At 38.1% G+C, this 18,848-nt stretch overlaps 1 protein-coding gene across 1 annotated transcript in view; it reads right to left on the reverse strand.

Moving 5' to 3' along the window:
- Window positions 1–9,805: 9,805 nt before the first annotated feature.
- The window catches only part of TGFB2 (transforming growth factor beta 2), a 62,952-nt gene continuing 53,909 nt past the window's right edge, over window positions 9,806–18,848 (reverse strand). The window contains exons 3-7 of the mRNA XM_031595896.2: window positions 18,674–18,806; window positions 18,447–18,557; window positions 15,913–16,087; window positions 15,205–15,358; window positions 9,806–13,196 (exon numbers count right to left, since the gene is read on the reverse strand). Coding sequence (XP_031451756.1) covers window positions 13,038–13,196; window positions 15,205–15,358; window positions 15,913–16,087; window positions 18,447–18,557; window positions 18,674–18,806 — 732 coding nt within the window. The 3' untranslated portion in view covers window positions 9,806–13,037. The remainder of the gene's footprint in view (window positions 13,197–15,204; window positions 15,359–15,912; window positions 16,088–18,446; window positions 18,558–18,673; window positions 18,807–18,848) is intronic.

Here is an 18,848-nt window from a genome sequence, read left to right on the forward strand (position 1 = left end):
AGCTCTGTTAAAAAGGCCACAGATGAACATCTTCTGAGGAGAAAATTTCATTTTCATACTTTTAAGTGAGGAACTTTCTCTCACACAGCATTTTTTTTTTCTCCACAGCTGTTGCTGGGATCTATTTTTGATTAAAAGTCACAGACCTTTACATAACAACAGACAAATCTCTACAAAAACTGTTGCCCAGGCCTCCCATTCTGCACTGACCATCCAGTCCAAACAGCCTGCATTTGCTGAGACTGCACCTCTATGTAAGTAAGAAATCAGCCAACAGCTAAGGGAAAATTAATTGTTATATATCAAATTAGAGAAGGGCACATTCTTTCTGACACTGATCTAAGAAACCTTTACAGGAACTTCATTGAGTGTGATGCAAGTACACATGAGATTGATTGAGATAAGATTCTCCTGACATAACAATATGTGCAATACACAATAGTGTTTCCTGTGATATGCAGCACCTATTGAATGTATGATGTATTACAAAGTTCTTATATCCCAAAGATAGTACCACTCATAATTGAGCTGACAACACTTTTGTTTCTCATTTTGGTTTAGCAAGGCCTGGTTAAGGCTTGTAGTGATGTAAATCAGATCTCTCCTGAAACCACTGGACTGAACAAAAGCAGCAGAGAACCAGCTCAAAGACTCAGTGTGCATCAGGATAGTCTGTGGTATGTTACACTCATGTCTGACTTCATATCTAATTGAAATGAAGAAAAAGCTTCCATTAATTTTGCATCATTTCTTTAAAGAGTGATGCACTGGACACACAGATTAGAAAAAAGTCAAAGCTGGGTAACTGTAGGAATATTACACACAGTTTGAGGATGGAAATTAGTACAAGTGGCGGGCATTTTTAATTGCATTTGCTTAGTTTGTAAAAACACTGCCTAAATCCACCTCTGAAACCACAATACCAAGAATACAGATTTCATTCGCATTTCTGCAAGAATAAAACTGTGTCTTCAGCACTTTTGAGTTATTCTTAACATATGAGCCATTTTCTGGAGAATCCAAGCCTTTGATCAACTTTACAAGAAATACCTGCAACAGAAAGAAAACATTTAATGAGTCAGAGATGTCAATTACAAGCTTAAAAGCGATTTTATACTCTATATAATGCATCTAAACCAATATAGTTTAAAAGGCATTTTATCGTGCTATAAATGTCTTACACTGTCCCTTTAAATATTTCAAGTTTTTTCATTCTTTGTTTCAAAGAATGAAAGATAAACCTCTTCACATGTTGCATGGTCTTTCATAGCATAAAGCAAAACAAATTGTGAACAAACCAGCAGAGCTGCACAGAGATTGTAAACTTCAAACAAATGAAATGCTTCTGTATTTCTTATTTCAATCAACTCTTGTTAGGATGGATAGATGCTGATTTTCGTTTTTCACTTTTTATGTTTTTCTGCTTTTTCTTATGTTCTTCCTTTCTGACCATTAAATCATTGCACTTAAGGACCTGGTCCTGCATCAGTGATACTAAAAAGAAAGTCTTTCCCCACTGACTTTGGGAAAAAATCGTATTCATTAGTAAAAATCTTTGAAAGATTATTTTAGACCTCTTGATTGTTAGTGTCTATTTTTAGGTGCCTTATAGTGCCTTGATTTTCAGAAAATGCTGAATTACACAACCAATGTATGGCTTGAAAGCAGATGTCCTGTATATCTGTTTGCCTTGATAGATTTTGCATTTCAGCCTTGAAGTTCAGTGAAGCTCTCTATCAGTGTGAAAGAACTTCTGAACACTGATATAATGAGGAGTAATAAATTCATTCTATTTTAGTCTTTCAAAACTCATGTCGACTGAATTCTACTTTTTGTCATTATCAGAAAAACTTAACCGGGAAACAACAGAGTATTTCCCTTATGCAACTAGACAAATATCCTGAGAAAATGTTAAAACTTCCAGATGAACTTTTGTCCTTAACCAGAGCGTGCGCTAAATCCCAACCACTTCAAAAGTGCTTTCATTAGTTTGCATTCTCCAGGCCTATCTGTAACACCTTCTGCTTCCATTTTGTGAAGTTTCTTGCAAAACGTATTAGCCTCAGTAAGATATCTTCAGTTCCCACTGAGAATTACATTTCAAATTGATGCTCCGTGCTAGTAAGTAATATTTTTCCTGGGCTTCCACATATGGCAATATTTATCTTCAAAGTTTTCCTCTTTGGCTCGTAGGCTGCTTTGTAAACCAGATGGTCTTGTGTGGCCTAATTGTAAGATGATTTGTTGTGTGATTCAGTAGCATTGTTTATTTGTACAGTGGTTTGATGGAATTTGTAAACTGCATAATATTGTTTTACTGTGTTTTCTTTCATGAAAGAGCCACATCTTGCTCTGGCATTTGTGGCAGCTATTATAATTAAATGTAGTTCTCAAGATACTTTGATCTCTGTTTGCTTGCTGCTTTAAACTACTAACATAAAAACACAGTATTTCTCATTTAAGCACAGAATCAGTGCTAGATTTGAAGGCTGAATGCATCAGGTTTAGTATTACAAAAGCAATAATACAATAATTAAAAACAAAAAATGTTGTTAATTGAATGGTGGAAATTTGATGGCTTTTCAGCAGTGTCAGCTGTGTGATTTATTTGGAACAAACATTTTTAACATAGCTCTTCCCTATTTTTTCTGCAGAGATGTCTTCTTTGGTTTTCAGTTCAAGAATATTTTTGCCCTACTTGTTCACTGCATATGGGTTACTTCCATTTGTATGAGTATTCCTTTAGCTGTGAATATATTTAGGCTGCCAAGTCTATAAAAAGGTCTAAGTGTTTTCTGGCTTTCACTGTTTCCATCACGAAAGGTGCCTTCAGGGGTCTGTTTGGTTTTTGGTAGGCAGACTTCTGGAGGGGTGAATGGGACCAGTAACCAAAGACATACTTTGTAGAACAGTATTCCAAGCTTAGGAGATAGAGAGGCTTCTTCTACTTTAAGAAACGTAGCTACACGCCAAGACACTTTACTCAAGGTCATATGAATGTCTGCTAGTTATTGATGTTCTGTTTGGAGATTTGACAGACTAAGTTCAATTCCATATTCTTTTCCAAGTGATGTCCCCATCATATACAAGAAAATCAACATCAGGCACCACAGCAACACTAGCTACTTTATTAAGCAATCTCTGACTATTTGGGTAACTATCCAAATCTCAGAAGACAGGCTGCAGAAGGAAGACATGCAAAAATCAGGTTTGACACAGCCTCTGGAAGAAGATGGGGCTGCTGTCTATAATATTCCCAGTGTCTTTTTTTTTTTTTTTCTTTCTTTCTTTTCTTTTTTTTCTTTCTTTTTTTTTTTGGGGGGGGGGGGAGGGGGAGGGGCGGGAGTAGAAATCAAAGGTCATTATCTCCTGCTTCTAAAAGTGTGTGTGGATGGAAACTAACCAATAGAACAGTTGTTAGTACAAATTAGGAATTATTTTAGTGCAGACATGCTGACTGTGCAACATCTAGTAAGTAATTTATAACCTATTTGGAATAAGCAAAAGAATCATAGTTTTATTTTCAGCAGGAAATACAGATATAATGGTGACTCACATAGAAAGAGTCTGACTGACCTTTGATTTTTATTTGGACACTTGCTACCTTTCATCCCTTTATACAAACACATTCTAAACAGATTTATTCTTGAAAAAAAGATCGGAGAAATAGATCAAGACTCAGACAGGAGAGTACAAGTAAGTAAAGCAAGTTCATGAGGAAGCTTGAAATAGACTGCAAAGAAGTTACTCCCACGCAGTCCCTGGCCAGCCCAGAGATATGTCATCTTTTTTTTTTCTTTCTTTTTTTTTTTTTTTTTTTTTTAAGTGTCTTAACAGAGATAGTGTTCTTACACTTTTCTGAGTAGGTCTTTTTTTGGGATTAAAACCTCTCATTCTGCCTGCTTGTCTCTGGAGATGCAGCTTGCAGTTCTTGTTCTTTGCGGTAATTTTTTGCTGAATATGATTCCTTCATGCTTAGATTTTCTCTTAGGTCAGGCAGTGGTTGAACACCAAGACATGTCTGAACACAGCTTTTATTCTCCTGAGATCTACCTTATCTCAATGGGCTATCTCAGCTTCACTGTCTTGTCAGGTTGCCACTAATCAGCTGTGAATAAAAGACCACTTGCAAGTGAGAAGCAAAGCTCTGATCTGAAGAGTAGTCTGCCTTTCCTTCCTGTTAGCTGGTGAAGAGAGTTGGCACTGAGGTGCGCCATCTTGCTCTCAGAGAGGAGGGGACTTCTCTGATTCTAGAAGGACTTCTCATTAGGATATACGTACCGAGGGACCACTTAGTGCTGCAAATATACACTTTTTAATTTCTGGAGAGAATATTGGCCAGATGGAAAGCAGTTTATATTAGCTACTTGAAAACCTGAAGCTTTCGTTCTTGTTTCTTCAGTACCAGAGAAAGAAGAAAACTGTTTCACTTGGGAGATTTTTTTTTTTCTACTGAATGCTGGAGGCATTGCGGAGAGGTCATTACTCTAACCGGAGTGCTTAATTGAAGATACACAAGTAACACCGCTTCACTCAGTGCTTTGTTCCAGTTATTCTGCTAATTCAAGTAGATGCTGTCGTGTTAATTCAAAACAGCTCATGGTTTCAAGCATTTCTTTATGGTCAGGGACACTGGAAACTTGCTTTCAAGTTTGAAATGAAAACTGATATACTAATCGAACTATATGACCCCAACAACTTTGAGTGCATTTGTCTGAATTCTGCTTTCAAGTTGAGCTATGAGTGCACAGCATTTCTGATTGGAGAGTAAAAAGCAAATATACTTGCCTATTCTCTGAGAAGTCAAAGATTTCTCAACAAAGCCTGATAAAACTCTGTACATAGATTTATCTCTGGGCTGAACTTCAATATCAAAAGTTCAGCCTGAAAATGATCCAAGAAAGGTACAAGCAACTGAAAATATAGTTTTCCCAACCTATAGTAGTATAAAATACACACTCAATAAATACAGTGCAAGAATTGAATCCAGTATGAAAGTATATTATTTTCATTACTGTCAGATGACAGCAACACCTTGCTAAATGTACCAATCTAAGTAATAATAGGATTAATTTCCTCTTGTGGAAAATTATTGTATTCATATTTTCCTAGGTTTCAAATATAAAATCAAAATCATTTAATTTCATGTAGGCTGTTGTGGCAATCCATGCTCAAACATTTTTGCAAACACACATGCTGTATGCAAAGTCACGAGTGAAGTGACAGCCTGTCTGTTCTTTTACAAATGACATTAGATCCTGGCATGTCCCCTACTGAAACAGTTGTGCTGGAGTAAAGCTAATGCAAGAGCTGGGAATAAGACCAGGCAATTCAATTCCGTTGCCTCCAGAAGTCATTTCCTGCATTTAGCAACACAAGTTACAAAAACAACCTGCTATTGCTGGAGTAACCCAGAAGTGAAAGAGCCTGAAATTTCCTTTTTTAACTCCCTGGGGCCATACAGTAAGACTGCTAAGAATATAACTAGTGAAGTGGTCCAGAAAGCGTAAAGATACTTAGCAAATAGAACGAGAGACTTAAGAATACAGAAAAAGCTATATAAATATTGCAGGCCTGGGCAAATTTTAAAGCATGCTCTAATTATGTATGCCCCATCTTCTGAGGACAGATTTCCCTCAGTGGTGGGTGAGTCACTGATTGGTCCTGCACGGCTTACAGGAGGAAGGAATTCTAATCAGTGAGAAAGTTGTCTGGGTGCAACCCTGAGAGCCTTGTGGAGACCAGAACATCGTATGTTTGCTTTACTTACATGGATTATCCATTACTGGCAAAACGTTTGAGGCCCTCTTTATGCCCAGCCTGAAGAGCACTTGGATATACAGGGCTTCTTGAAGGGACTTGGTGCTAGAGAAACCCATGGTTTTAGTGCATGAATTTTCTCATTTAGCTCCGGGACTACTCAGTGGAATTTCAACTACCTTATAGATATCATCTGTTGTCACAGTGCAGTGAAGGACATTTTAATACTATAAGACCAAGGTCAGGGAAGAAGCTAGGAGCCCTTAGCTACTGGAAAAGTTTATTAAGGTCTTGTTAATGGCTCACTCAAGGTATGTTTTCTGACTGATAAAAATTGATAAATTGTGTGACTTTGTTATTTCCAGGTAAATTCCTTCCTCCCTAAAGATGACTCTATTGCAAGGCAAAGGATAAGAAATGGGAACAGCCATCTGTGGTATGGAACCATAGCCAAGGCCAAAGCATAAAGTACAGCAAAAAAAAAAAAAGAGTGTACTTATCCTGTGGCTTTATTTAGGTCATATACTTTATGCTGACATAATCCTTCTGTTGTATTCATCTTTCCTGCTCTGCTTTCTGTGACCGGGCTCTGCGTACATCATCTGGCTGTCTTTGAGAGCCAAGATTTGTGGTGATTCACCTTCTGTGTTGCACATATCATAACTGGGTATCAGAGTAAAAGTCAGATCAAATTCTTATTTACAATCCTTTGACTTTTTTGTGATTGAAAGTTTTGCAGAAGTGGAGGAAACATTGCATTTCAGAGTCTCTCCAAATCCAGCTTTCACTCCCAAATATTCACAAATTGATCCAGACCACCTCTTTGAGAACAGGTTACACACTGCAGAGGAATGCATAACTTGCCCATGAACTTCAGCATGTTTTGTCTTTGGTATTTACATTTTTCCAAAGGGAAAAAAAGCACGGTTTTCCTGATAAATATATATTTTCCTCTTTTGATGAATGGAATTAGTCTGCATACCCTTGGAGACAGCCAGTAAGCTTATACTAGGAACTGGAATGAAGCTGTTGATTTGTTTCACATGGGTTCCATCAGATGGCAAAAAACCCTATCACTTTGTCCCATACTGCTGGGCTTTTAATCACTGAAGAATAAAGTAGCCTGAAGTCTGATATCCCACTACCAGTCCCCTGGAAATAAACTCGATCTGGAGTGACATACTACAAATGGCAATTAGACTTACACATCTTTGTGCTTTGGAAAAATCCAATTCTTCTGAGAGATTTGTACCTGCCTAAGAGCTACTCGAGAGTAAAAAAAACTCTGGCATATGTAAAAGCTTTATACATCCCAACAGTGAACCTGGTGATTAAAGTTTGATTATAAACCAGTTGTGGGGGATTGAGCCTAACTCAATTTTGGAAAAGTGATTCAGACTACTTGAAAATCAGAACTATAAATACTTGATTTGAGTATTTGGTAAAATGTGGACTCACGTGATAACATTTGGGGTTGGTCCACCTCTAATTAGCTGGAAGAATTTCCTAAGAACTGTTTTCTGTGCCTCATGGTGTATTTCATAGAACAAAATGGGACTCAGTTCCCTTTTGCCATTTGAATCTACCTTTTTTCATTTCTTATAGAAAAGTATTCCACACAATTACCATGAATCTTTTAACTGAGACTAGCCTACAGTATGGGCAAAGAGTACTGAGACCAAAGATCAGTGACCACTGGACCTTCCTCCCTACTATCATCTTGCTTTGGCACTAAAACACATCATTCAAACAAACGATTTCTTTCTTGGACCACCATATGTTTTAAGAAAGCTTTATACCCCAGGGGTTCTGTTTTAGATTCCAGCAGGTTACTTCATTAAATGAGCATATCAAATTTGATTGGAAGTTCTCATCAGCTTTCTGTTCCATTTAATTTTATTTTTACACAGATGAAGAAATTACTGTTACACCCATACCCACTGACAAGCCAACTACATTACTTCACATCTACTTTATAACCACATATAATTACATAACCTCTTGGTTTATTTTCTTCCAGAACTCATGGCTCCTCACAGAATCTATTTCGTCTGATCTAAGAGGCAGATTTTGACCTGAAAACTGGTTTTCAAGACATTTACATGGTTTGAATTTTCCTATATTGAATATTCAACATTCATTAACCACAATTTGATTCAAGAAAAGAAGCAAGGACTTTAGTGATAGAGTCTGGTGAGGCTATATTAGTGATGGTAAAAGGCAAATCCAGCACCAAAATATTCTGCATTAATCTTATTATCATGGGAGAACGTCCATCTTTTCAGCCCCACACTGTAAAATCTCTCTTAGCACAATGCATTCCTTCTACTTTGTTCTCTTTAATCATAGGCACTACAGTGACTTTCCTATCTAAAAGATCCAATCAACATATTACTTTCAACTCTCATGTTATTCATTGATTTCAGAAATAAAGCAGCCAAAGTTGCAGAGTATTCTCACCAGTATAAACTGAGTACTACCTTTGATAGGAATGGAGCTGGCAGATTACATATATGTAAAAAGCATGTAACTGGGTAACTAAAAATACAGTGAAAATTATCATCTGTCAATTTTTGCAGGACCACGGTTTTGCACTAATATAAACTCACTGACATAAGTTAAAGCTCCAGTGTAAGACTGGAGCGTAACTGTGGTGAAATGGCCCCTAGGATTGTTTTCACTGCTTATCCCAAGTTGCATTCCTAAACACATATTCACAGACCACAGGGTCCATTTGTTGTAATTTATCACAATAGCACTAAACAGTCTGGCATAAACATATTCTTTCTTTCATGCCAAGAAATGCTATGCACCCCTTAGATCCCAGATAAAGCACATGGAAAAGAAGGTAAGGTGTTCAGCCCTTCTTGTCATCAGTCCATCTTCTGGAAGTATGATTCAATGCTGCAGCCCTTCCTCCAGTCTGCTTTATTTATTTGACTTGTGCTGCTGAAGGGCTAGCAAAAAAAACAAAAAACAAAAAAAAGAAGCTGCAATACTCTGATACCCTGCTCTCTACTTCTTATTTGCTTAGATATTACAATTATATATTGCAGAGTGCATGGAGACAGACTTACTATGGAATCCTATTTCTTGTTATAAAAACAAGCAAGCAAACAAAACAAACATACAAACAAAAAAAATCCCCAAAACATTTCAAAATGAATTTCTGGCTGCTGCTAACAGAGTTAGCTGAAATGACTGAGAATCAGGTAAATGATTGGGTTGGGCTGTAATCATTTGCAGCTTCATGGGGGCAAGCAGGGGTTTCCAGGATCCCAACCTTCTGCTTAGAGCAGGTGCAGTGAGAGCAGACTGCCCAGAGCCTTGCCCAGGAGGTTTTGAGCATCTCCAAGGATGGAGACGCCATGCAACCTGTTCCAGGTCACTGTCACCTCCACTGTACAAATATTTTCCTTGCATGAAGACAGAATTTTCCTTGTTCTAACTTGTGTCTGTTGCTTCTCCTCCAATACATCCATCTCATGCCACTGAAGGCTATTTTGTTCAATGTACGAAATAAATTTCACCACTCCTTAACTAAAGGATGTGATGATGTGAGGCCATTCACTGTCCAGGCATTCAAAAATTTACTCAGATCACCTTCTCATCTTTTGTGGCACTACAGGCATGAGGAAGGAGCTACTTTGAAACCCACTACCAAAGAGGAAAGCCACTGTAAGTGGTGCCATGCAGAGGGACTTTTAGATGTTTGGGTAGGGTGCTGGTGAAAGATGGGGCATAATGAGGTCATGGGGTAACGCTGCTCCTATCTGGGGCAGTCCTTGTCCTGTGCATACATGGGATAGTGCTGCTGCTCAGAGCAGTCAACCAGAAGCCACTTCTTGTCTGAAGATCAACACATTCTGCAGTCGCTGAAGGGAAAGTAATCCTCAGAGCAGATGTCTGGACCACATCAAGGTTCCCCACAAAAAAAGAGCTTGGCACCAATTAAGCTGAGCCTGAGCTGAGGAACTGTCTATGCCAGAAGAACACTGTCATATGAACAACACCAGCATATAATTGAAATAATTTATTTACCACTAGAGCACCACAAAAACAGACATACAATGTGTTAAAATACAGAGTAATCGATCACCAAAGTACAACACAGCTGTCCTTTAAGTTCCTTTTTTTTTTTTTTTCCTTTTAAACCACGCCAACCATACAATTGTGTTGTTGCTAAACACATAAAAAATGCTGTCCTAACCCACTCAGCTAAGTGCTAAGACCCCCCTCAAGCTCACACAGCTCCTTTGGGTCTGACCTTTCAAAGTGCGAAACATTTCCTGCCAGGTGCTGGGCATCACCAATGCTGAGGGACTTTGCTGAGATGGTAGCAGCTACCTACTTATTGTGACAGTCTGAACTGTTGCAGTCCCATCTAAACATCATTTGATGGAGGGGGGGGGTAATCGACATCAGACCTGAGTGGTGTTTGGCCTCACATCACACCACTCTATAGAGGGGTGTTTCACCCATGAGTTCTGCACACTGTAGGATCAGGTCTAATAGCATCCCTGGTAATTAAGCGAAATACATGCCTAATAAGGTGGAGAAAAAAAAAGTTGTAGGAGATTTATAAGAATATCTCAAATACTATCAGTGCATTTTGAGGAAAAAAATCTTAAAAAAAAAAAGTATCTGATCTTGTGGTAATGATTTACAGAAATAAGGCTTTATGTTTAAATTTAGACAACAAAAACTCCAAACCCAAACCAAAATCTTCAGCTGCGTCCAGCGCATAGTGAGTATAATTGGACAACTATGCTATCTTGTATTCCACTTTTCCAAAGCTTCAAATCCACTCTAAGTTGCATTCCCGTAGCAGAGAATTGCAAAAATGTTCTTAAGTCTTTTGAAATGTGTTCATCCATGTCTCCCTTCCTGTCCAACAAAAATACAGTTCTCATACTGAACCTGATAAAACTAATTTTGCTGCTGTATGCAGCAAAATCCAGAGTATTTACTACCCTGAGGAGTTTCACTGAGTTCAGTGCATCTTCTCACTGGAGTAAGTCTGGCTCAAGCAAGTGTAAGCAGGACAGATTTTTCACTTGTTCATTTCAACTTACTAAATAAATCAGAAGTCTAACATACCTCCTCCTCTGTGCTGAGTCAATGGGTGGGATTAGATCATCTGTGGGTCTACGTGTCCATGTAGGCAATAAGCATAGACTCTGCTGAAGTCCCGAGGAGCGGCGGGTGCAAGCCGCTGCGGTACTTCAGTTTTGCATCAGTGTTCTGCTGAAGTCAAAGAAATTGCACATCTTAGCACTGGAGCTGACAACGTAAAGCTCAGGAGCACGCTCCTGACACCACTCAGGTCAATGACAGAAAATGTCCTTCTCATCCAAGTAGCATGTTTCTAACGCAGTTTTCGAGCTTTGCCATGCAAAACCATTCATCATATGATTGTGTCTTCTTCATGACTTTTTTTGCCAATTTAAACTTTTTAGAAAAGAAATGTATGATGTGGATTATTTTTCAACTCCCTCTACAATATTCAAATGCGTAACAGCAACAAAGCCCTAGAGACCCCATATTTCTTTTTCCTTTTTTTTTCTTTTAATAAGTTTGAAAACTCAAAAAAAAAACAAGTCTGACCCTGCAAATCCTGCCATGCCACTGCAAGAAGTTAAAGGCAAGCCTCTATTGGTGTGTTGGGAGCAGGATCAGCCCCACAACTTAACGGCAGGGCAAGTCCTGCCGTGTGTGAGCCCAGGGCAGCCTGCTCCCATGCATGCCCCATGCAAAGGCATTGCTGAGGCAGATACTCCGTACCAGCCCTTTGCACAGGAGTGGATGTCACTCTCTGCCTCTGAACCGCATCGCGATTCAAGGGTTACAAATGGGGATGAGAGAGGAGGGAGGGAAGGAGGGGAGGAGAGAGCACTTCAATCCGTCCTTTTTTATAAAACAAAAACAAAACAAAACAAAAAAAACCACAAATGGAGTCAGGTAGCTTATGTCATAATGATGAACAATATACAAAGCACATGTATAGCAATTATTATAAAACATGTATTTGTAGTGCAAGTCAAAATATAGGGACTCTACTCATACTGGCCAGCTAGAGGGAAACACATGATTCTGAGTGATCAAAAAGAGCCCCAAATTCAAATTCAAACTCATGAGAGCTGACAGTATTACAGAGTACAAAAATATGGTGAAAATTTACACATTACACATAAAGTACTTAATTTTTTAATAGTTTACAAATAGAGATCTACAGATATGTTTCCAATTAAGCTGGCTTTTACTACCCACCTATTGCAATACTCTAGGTATGATTACATATACCAAAAGAACAAAAAATCCCATAGCATAGCTATACAGCAACATATTAAGGTCTGAAGATTAGACCAGTACATGTTAAATATTTCACTGGTTTACTAAACTGACATTTAAATCATTTACAGTAAAAAAAAAAAAAAAAAAAAATCTTATAGACTTGTCTTTGAGACTGAAACAGAGTGTCCTTTATTAGTAAGTTATTCAGTATTTAAAACAAGGGTTTGAGACCTTACAAGAAGCCTCTCCAGGCAGCTGGCATGAAAAATAAGGTATTTTAAAGGCAGAGTTTCTCAATAGTGTAATAACTGATTTCTATTTAAATCCAACTAAACTAACCATTACTTTCTGAAACTTTTGAGCTTGTGTTCCTTTAGGCTTTCTATGTATTTCTGGCAGCTTATTTGGTCTCCATTTTGTCCACATTTGCTGGTTTTCTTTTTCCAATGGCAATATGGAAATGTTCATTTGATAGTTTTTACACACAAATAAATAATGCACTGTTAACTCTACAACTAAGAGGAATGGGTAGGATGCCTATTGCATAACAATACAGAGAGATCAAGTAAGGCACGGGACAGATACAGCAACTCCACTTCATGGGATTTTCCTGTTTTTTTCCTTTCACATAGTAACACTAACAAATTTCTTCCAGTGTTTATTTTTTAAAAGGTTTTTTTTTTTTCCTTTAACTTTGCTTCTTGTCTATCTCACACTATGTGTAGTGAAATGTAAGATAAAGGCCTTCAATGTTTTGCTTCAGATGCCAGTTTAAAAAAAAAAAACAAAAACAAACTTTCAAACAGTTCAGACTAGTACCGCTTTTTTTTCTTGGTTTTTTTTTTTTTTTTCCTTTTAACACTGATGATCCTGGGTTTTCATTTTTCTTTCTTTCCTCCTCGCTCTCTCTTTCTGTTTCCTTGATTATTATTTTTATTTTTATTTTTTGATACACACACGTCACGTTGTTTCTGGGGTATCCTTTAGCTGCATTTGCAAGACTTTACAATCATGTTGGACAGCTGTTCAATTTTGGGTGTTTTGCCAATGTAGTAGAGGATGGTGAGGGGTTCTAAATCCTGGGACACGCAGCACGGAGAGGCAGAAGCTTCTGGATTTATGGTGTTATACAAGCTGAGTACCTAGAAGGAGAAAGGAAATAAGAGATTAAGACAGATTCCTCTGCCTGCTCCACTCTGGAAAGCAAATTCCTTTCTGCATCACTTCCTCCTCCAGCGCCTGGGAAAAAGCCCAGTGAAATCAGAAGAAAGATGCCTGGATTTGAATATTTTTGCATGCTTCTCCAGTTCAACCAGGTGTCACAAACCATCTGAGCTTCCTACTGTTTTATCCCCACAGCCTTAAATCTTAAAACATGTATGTACCTGCAGGCTGACTTGAAAGCGTAGCTCTTCAAAGCAGCACACATGCTGTATTGATAGGGAAGGAAGAGACTGAATGACTTTTATCTGCAACTTCAGACTGTCATTTACTGTTGGCAGGATTTTGGTTTTACAAGAGCACCAAAGGGAGAGGAGAGTCCTTCAGCACATGAGCATTGCTTTGCTTTCTCATCCCTGGATACTTTTCTGTAAATCCACTAATGCCACCCTTCAAGAACCATGACTACTTCCTCAGTAGTCCAACTGAGGATCAGCTGTGGCTGAGGACCAGCAGCACTGGTACTTTATGTCACATTGGATTCATATGCATGGTTCTCTGCAAGGGAAGTATGTAGGGTTACCCACTGATGATTCACAGGTATTTCCGAGGATGCCATTAATGTGTTAGCTAAACACTAAATGACCTTTTCCTAGAGCTTCAACACTACATTTACGGCATTTAGAGACAGAAGACCTGTTCAGGACAGCAACACTAACTACTTTATTAAGCAACCTCTGCCTATTTGGGTGACTATCCAAACCACATATTTGTGATCATGACAGTTATTCTTCCTCTTTCCTTTAAAAACAAGTGCTGCTCCCAACAGTGTACACTACTACTCCACACAAGCATGGAAACATAGGTTCTATTAAAAAATATTTACCACTGTCAGCTGACAGCCACTGCTGATACTAAAATGCCACAGCCACTGACAGTTACACTTAGGTCTGAGCCTTATGACTTTACAGACCAAAAGGAAAGCAATCCCTCTCTTGAACAAGAGGCTGACATTGATCTGATATTTTAAGGAAGGTTAGTAAAAAAGGAGACATCATCCTAGTATGGACCTGAGGGTGAAATTCTTTCTTTATGACAACTGCAGTGCAAATGCCTGCCTCATACATTTACAGTCTAGACATCCACATTGACAGCTGAGAAAAATAAGCACTTCACAGCAGAATATCACTCATTCTAAAGTACTTAGCTAGAATAACCCATCCAATCCCTACAATAAAAGATTGTATCCTAACCATCTATCAGTTCATAAGCATCCCAGACACAAGGTCATTCTTGCTCAAATAAATTTTCAATGTACAAGAATGAATGCCTCTTTTGAAGAAGTACATCTATCCCTACATCATCATGAAATTCAGCATGGTAGCAGATCACTAACAATATAAAAAGAGCAGCTCATAAAGTAGGTGAAAATTGGATGGTAAGACTCAGCCCCATAATCATTCTGAGTGCCTTGGCTGAGGAAAGGAACTCATTGCCATTTTGCACTCATGCTCTTTACTAACTGGTCCCTTTTTAGTTAGCCTTCCAAAGCTTATGCTCATGCTTATGGTCACAAAGAGTATTGGATACATTCATACATTGTATTGATGACCATATTAAAAAAATATATCTCTGGATCAGTGCATGACTTCAGCTTTAACTCTAGTCTGAGGCACATGCAAGTCCCTCTTTAGGGTCATATTTTCTTATGTACTGAGATAACACGTGGAAGCTTCAGGCTCTTGTACTGATGACAGTCCTAGAAACATATTTCACCATGCAGTTTTAAAATAGAAGCTAGCCCATGTCCCTAAGCGCCACATCTGCCCTTTTCTTGAACACCTCCAGGGACAATGACTCCATCGCCTTCCTGGGCAGCCTGTGCCAATACTTCACCTCTCTTTCCAAGAATAAATTTTTCCTAATATCCACCCTGGATCTCCTCTGGCGCAACATAAGGCTACTATCTGCACCAAAATCTTTACTTACTCTGCTGTGCTGAGTATCTGAGCTCCATAAATATGGGCAGGCTCCTGCACAGAAATTGGCATGATATCCTTTAGGTTCATGAATCCATTTCCAGCCAAGATCCCTCTTGAAGTCAATATAAAGTGGACGCAGGCAACAATTATCCTGCACATTCCTGGAAAATAAAATACAGACAAATGCATTGGCTATAACAAAGACAACAAAGAGAATAAAAATAATCCAGTTGTTTGCTCCCTGAATGATGGTTTAAAAACAAGTTAGAGTCCCAAAAGTTCACAACCTAATCACATCTGTTGTAGCTTATACTGTAAATGAAATGAGATGCTTATACATGACAAAACTTGATTATAGAAAGCTAATGGAGGATCACTGAAGTACTTTTCTCCAGGTCCTACTGAGTCACCTCTCAGCACAGCAGAGGTGACAATTTGGTTATAACTATGAAGCTGATAGGCTTGGGAACTCCAGGTGGAACTCAGTTTCTGCATTCTGAGGTCCTAACCTTCCTCTTCAGGCACTGTCTCCATGGGAGTGGAGCACACTGGGCAGATATCCTTTAGGCATGGACACTGTGGGTCTGTGAACAAGGACCATGCTCTGTAAAATGCCTACCATAAAGAAACGTTTGCTTACATGATAAGCAACTGCATTACAATTCAAAAGCTGGCGAAGTTTTGTAAAGTATACTAAATATAGATGCATAGTTACCTAAAACAATAGGCAGCATCTAGAGCACGCTTCTTCCGCCGACTGGGCTGTTGCGACTCAAGTCTGTAGGAGGGTAACAACATTAGCAGAAGATGTGGGGTCTTCCCACTGTATTTTTTCCTATTGGACTTTAAAGCTTTCACATCACCACTGGAATATGTGTAGTCATCAATACCTTCAAAAAATACATTTTGGTGATAAACATTATGTTGCTATTTTCTTCACAAATTAAATAAACCATCTCTTTAAAAAATGCTATCAGAACCTGGGCAACAATGGCATCAACTGAACACATTTACTGGGAAAGTTGAGCCAAATTTCAGCCCAAGATCCCAAATATATTCACAGTTCTCATGCATCTATTGTATCAGCCCTCCCATATTCATAGCCACTTAATGGCAGTTCAGTACACTTACCAAAATTGTTGAAATGAATAACAGAAAAGATATGTGGAGTCCCTTCAGCCAATGCATTTATATTCTTTAAACCAGTTTCAAATGCCCAAAGCAATGATGCTTTCAGTACTTCATTCAGGGCAGTATTCTAACAACTTGCAGTCTTGTAACAGCTATGCACCTTTCTAAACCTTGTAATAGCATTAAAGCTGCTCTGGATAATCAACCTACATTTCCCACTGCTTACTTTCAACTCATTAGTTTTCTCCATCACATTTACGTCTTTCTAATGCATATAAATTCTCTGTCTCTCACTGTCAGTTTATTAAATTCTGCTAATTCTCTCAACAAAATCTGTTATTCTATCTCCTCCTTCTGTATGATCATGGCAAGGACATTGATCAAAATATTTATTCTTGCAGTGGAAATTAACGATCTCATATTTTCTATTTTCCCTTGAAACTCTAACTGCCTTAATAGCTTTCTTATCATAGCAATAGGATGGGCAAAAGAACCCAAGTTTTAGCCTTTCCCTGGAATTAAACAGCTCATGTTATGCCTGTTACTAAGATCCTTTTGAAAATTAACCTCCTGAACCAGATAATGCTATCTAAAGGAAAAAAGTTACTTTTTGTAACATGCAAAAATACAGAGATCAAATATCATACTAACATTGCTTTAAAATGCACACAATGGCTTTATTCATATCTACAATGCATATATTTACTTAAGAGAAAAAAATTCCAATGCAGTGAAACAATGGTTAAATAAATGTAATATTTGACAAGGAATACAGCCAAATCCTTGGAAAACCAATGAACCAAATCATGATATATTTGAATAAATGAAAACTTGATAAACAGCATGAGTTGATAATAGTATAGGCTCTACTTCAATACACATTGATTGATGATAATTCTGGCATCATCAGTTAAATAACATTTCCCTATTAGAAAGTGAAACCTGAATGGCTCAAAAACACAGTGGAGCTTACTATATATCACTTTGTCTGCTGTCCACAGAAAGCATATATATCCATAACCCTTATTACATAATTCTTTCTTTTTATTACTTATTCAATCCAATCTTTAAGTTTTTACCAAGTTATCAGCATAAAAAGCATTTGTGCAACTAATATATAAGTAACAATAAATTGCAGATGCCAGTGATGGAGAGTATATGTATTGAGATAACCAATATTATATAATGTAGTTCTATTGACTTCACCTGAGACTGAGACACTGCTGGAAGTGGGAGCACACTGAACAGACATACCCCTTCTGTTACTTTAACTCACAACTCACTTGGAGTGGACCATGGCAGCACATTTATTCAAGTCTGGCACCTATTCTTCAGTTATTTCTGAAGCAACTGATGCCATTGTTCAGATGAATTTTAATATTACTGATATAAATTAAAAAAAAAAAAAATGCTGGAGTTGCTCACTGCTTTCAAACAGCTAGAAGCACTTTTGCAAGTATTTACAAATACCAGGGTCCTTCATACAAAAAAAGAAGGTGCCTCTGTAAGGAAACCAGCTTACTACTGCCTTACCTACAGTTTAGAAATTTGCCATAACAAGTATTGTTTTTCAAACATACTCTTAAAACACACCATGCTCACACATCTACTGCAGGCAGCTTACACAAGTGCCAAACACTATCTTAATTGGACTCTTCAGTAATCTTCTCTACTGAAGCCTGAACTGTTGCAGTGCTAGGATGGACAGCAAAGGGTTTATTCTGAAAGTATTCAGTACATTTTCTCACGATTATCCAACAGTTGATGGTCTACTGTGCATTAGTCTTTCCTGCATCCAAAACTGTATGTGCATATATCCAGTGTGGATGCTGCAAACTTTAGCAGAGATATTTAAGGACAAAGCAGCTGCAAGCATGGAATGAGACAGCTTACTCATGCCATTTGGTTTTAGAGTAGTTCAGTTGGTTTTAGAACAGTTCAGCTGACAGTTATACCCTTGTGCCTTTAATACAATTTCCTACTATTTAAGATTCAAGATTCTCAAATAAGTAAGTTTTCCATCAGGTGAATCCTATTTTAGAGAGGTAAGAGATCTTTCCCCCCTCCCCAGTCATTTACACAACAATAAAATATATATATATTTTTTTCAGTTGTTACCTGCAAATCTTGCTTCAAGCTCCTCACTTTTATTTGGGATGATATAATTATTGGAAGGCACAAAGGTGCAGCATGGACAATGTAAGCTTATCTTAAATCCAAGGTTCCTGTCTGCAAAACATGAAAGTAAGTGGAATAGGTTTTTATGAGTGGAATGAGCCTGAAATGCTGCTGAGTTAATAAATGACGATTTGGGGCAGGAATGAAGACAAAACACTGCTTGTCACCTCTGTGATGGAGCCATTCATGCACAGCCTCAGTGACATCAAAAGACAACCACTCTCCTTCAGCTCTTGTTTTAACCACTTTGCTGTCAATGTAGCGCTGTCCTGGTGATGATAATTCTTTGGACTTCAGAACCTGCAAGAAATAAAAAATATGACTGTCTGCAGGTTAATACTT

The sequence above is a fragment of the Phasianus colchicus genome, chromosome 2, assembly GCF_987193195.1.
Source record: "Phasianus colchicus chromosome 2, bPhaCol1.hap1.1, whole genome shotgun sequence".
Lineage (NCBI taxonomy): Eukaryota > Metazoa > Chordata > Aves > Galliformes > Phasianidae > Phasianus > Phasianus colchicus.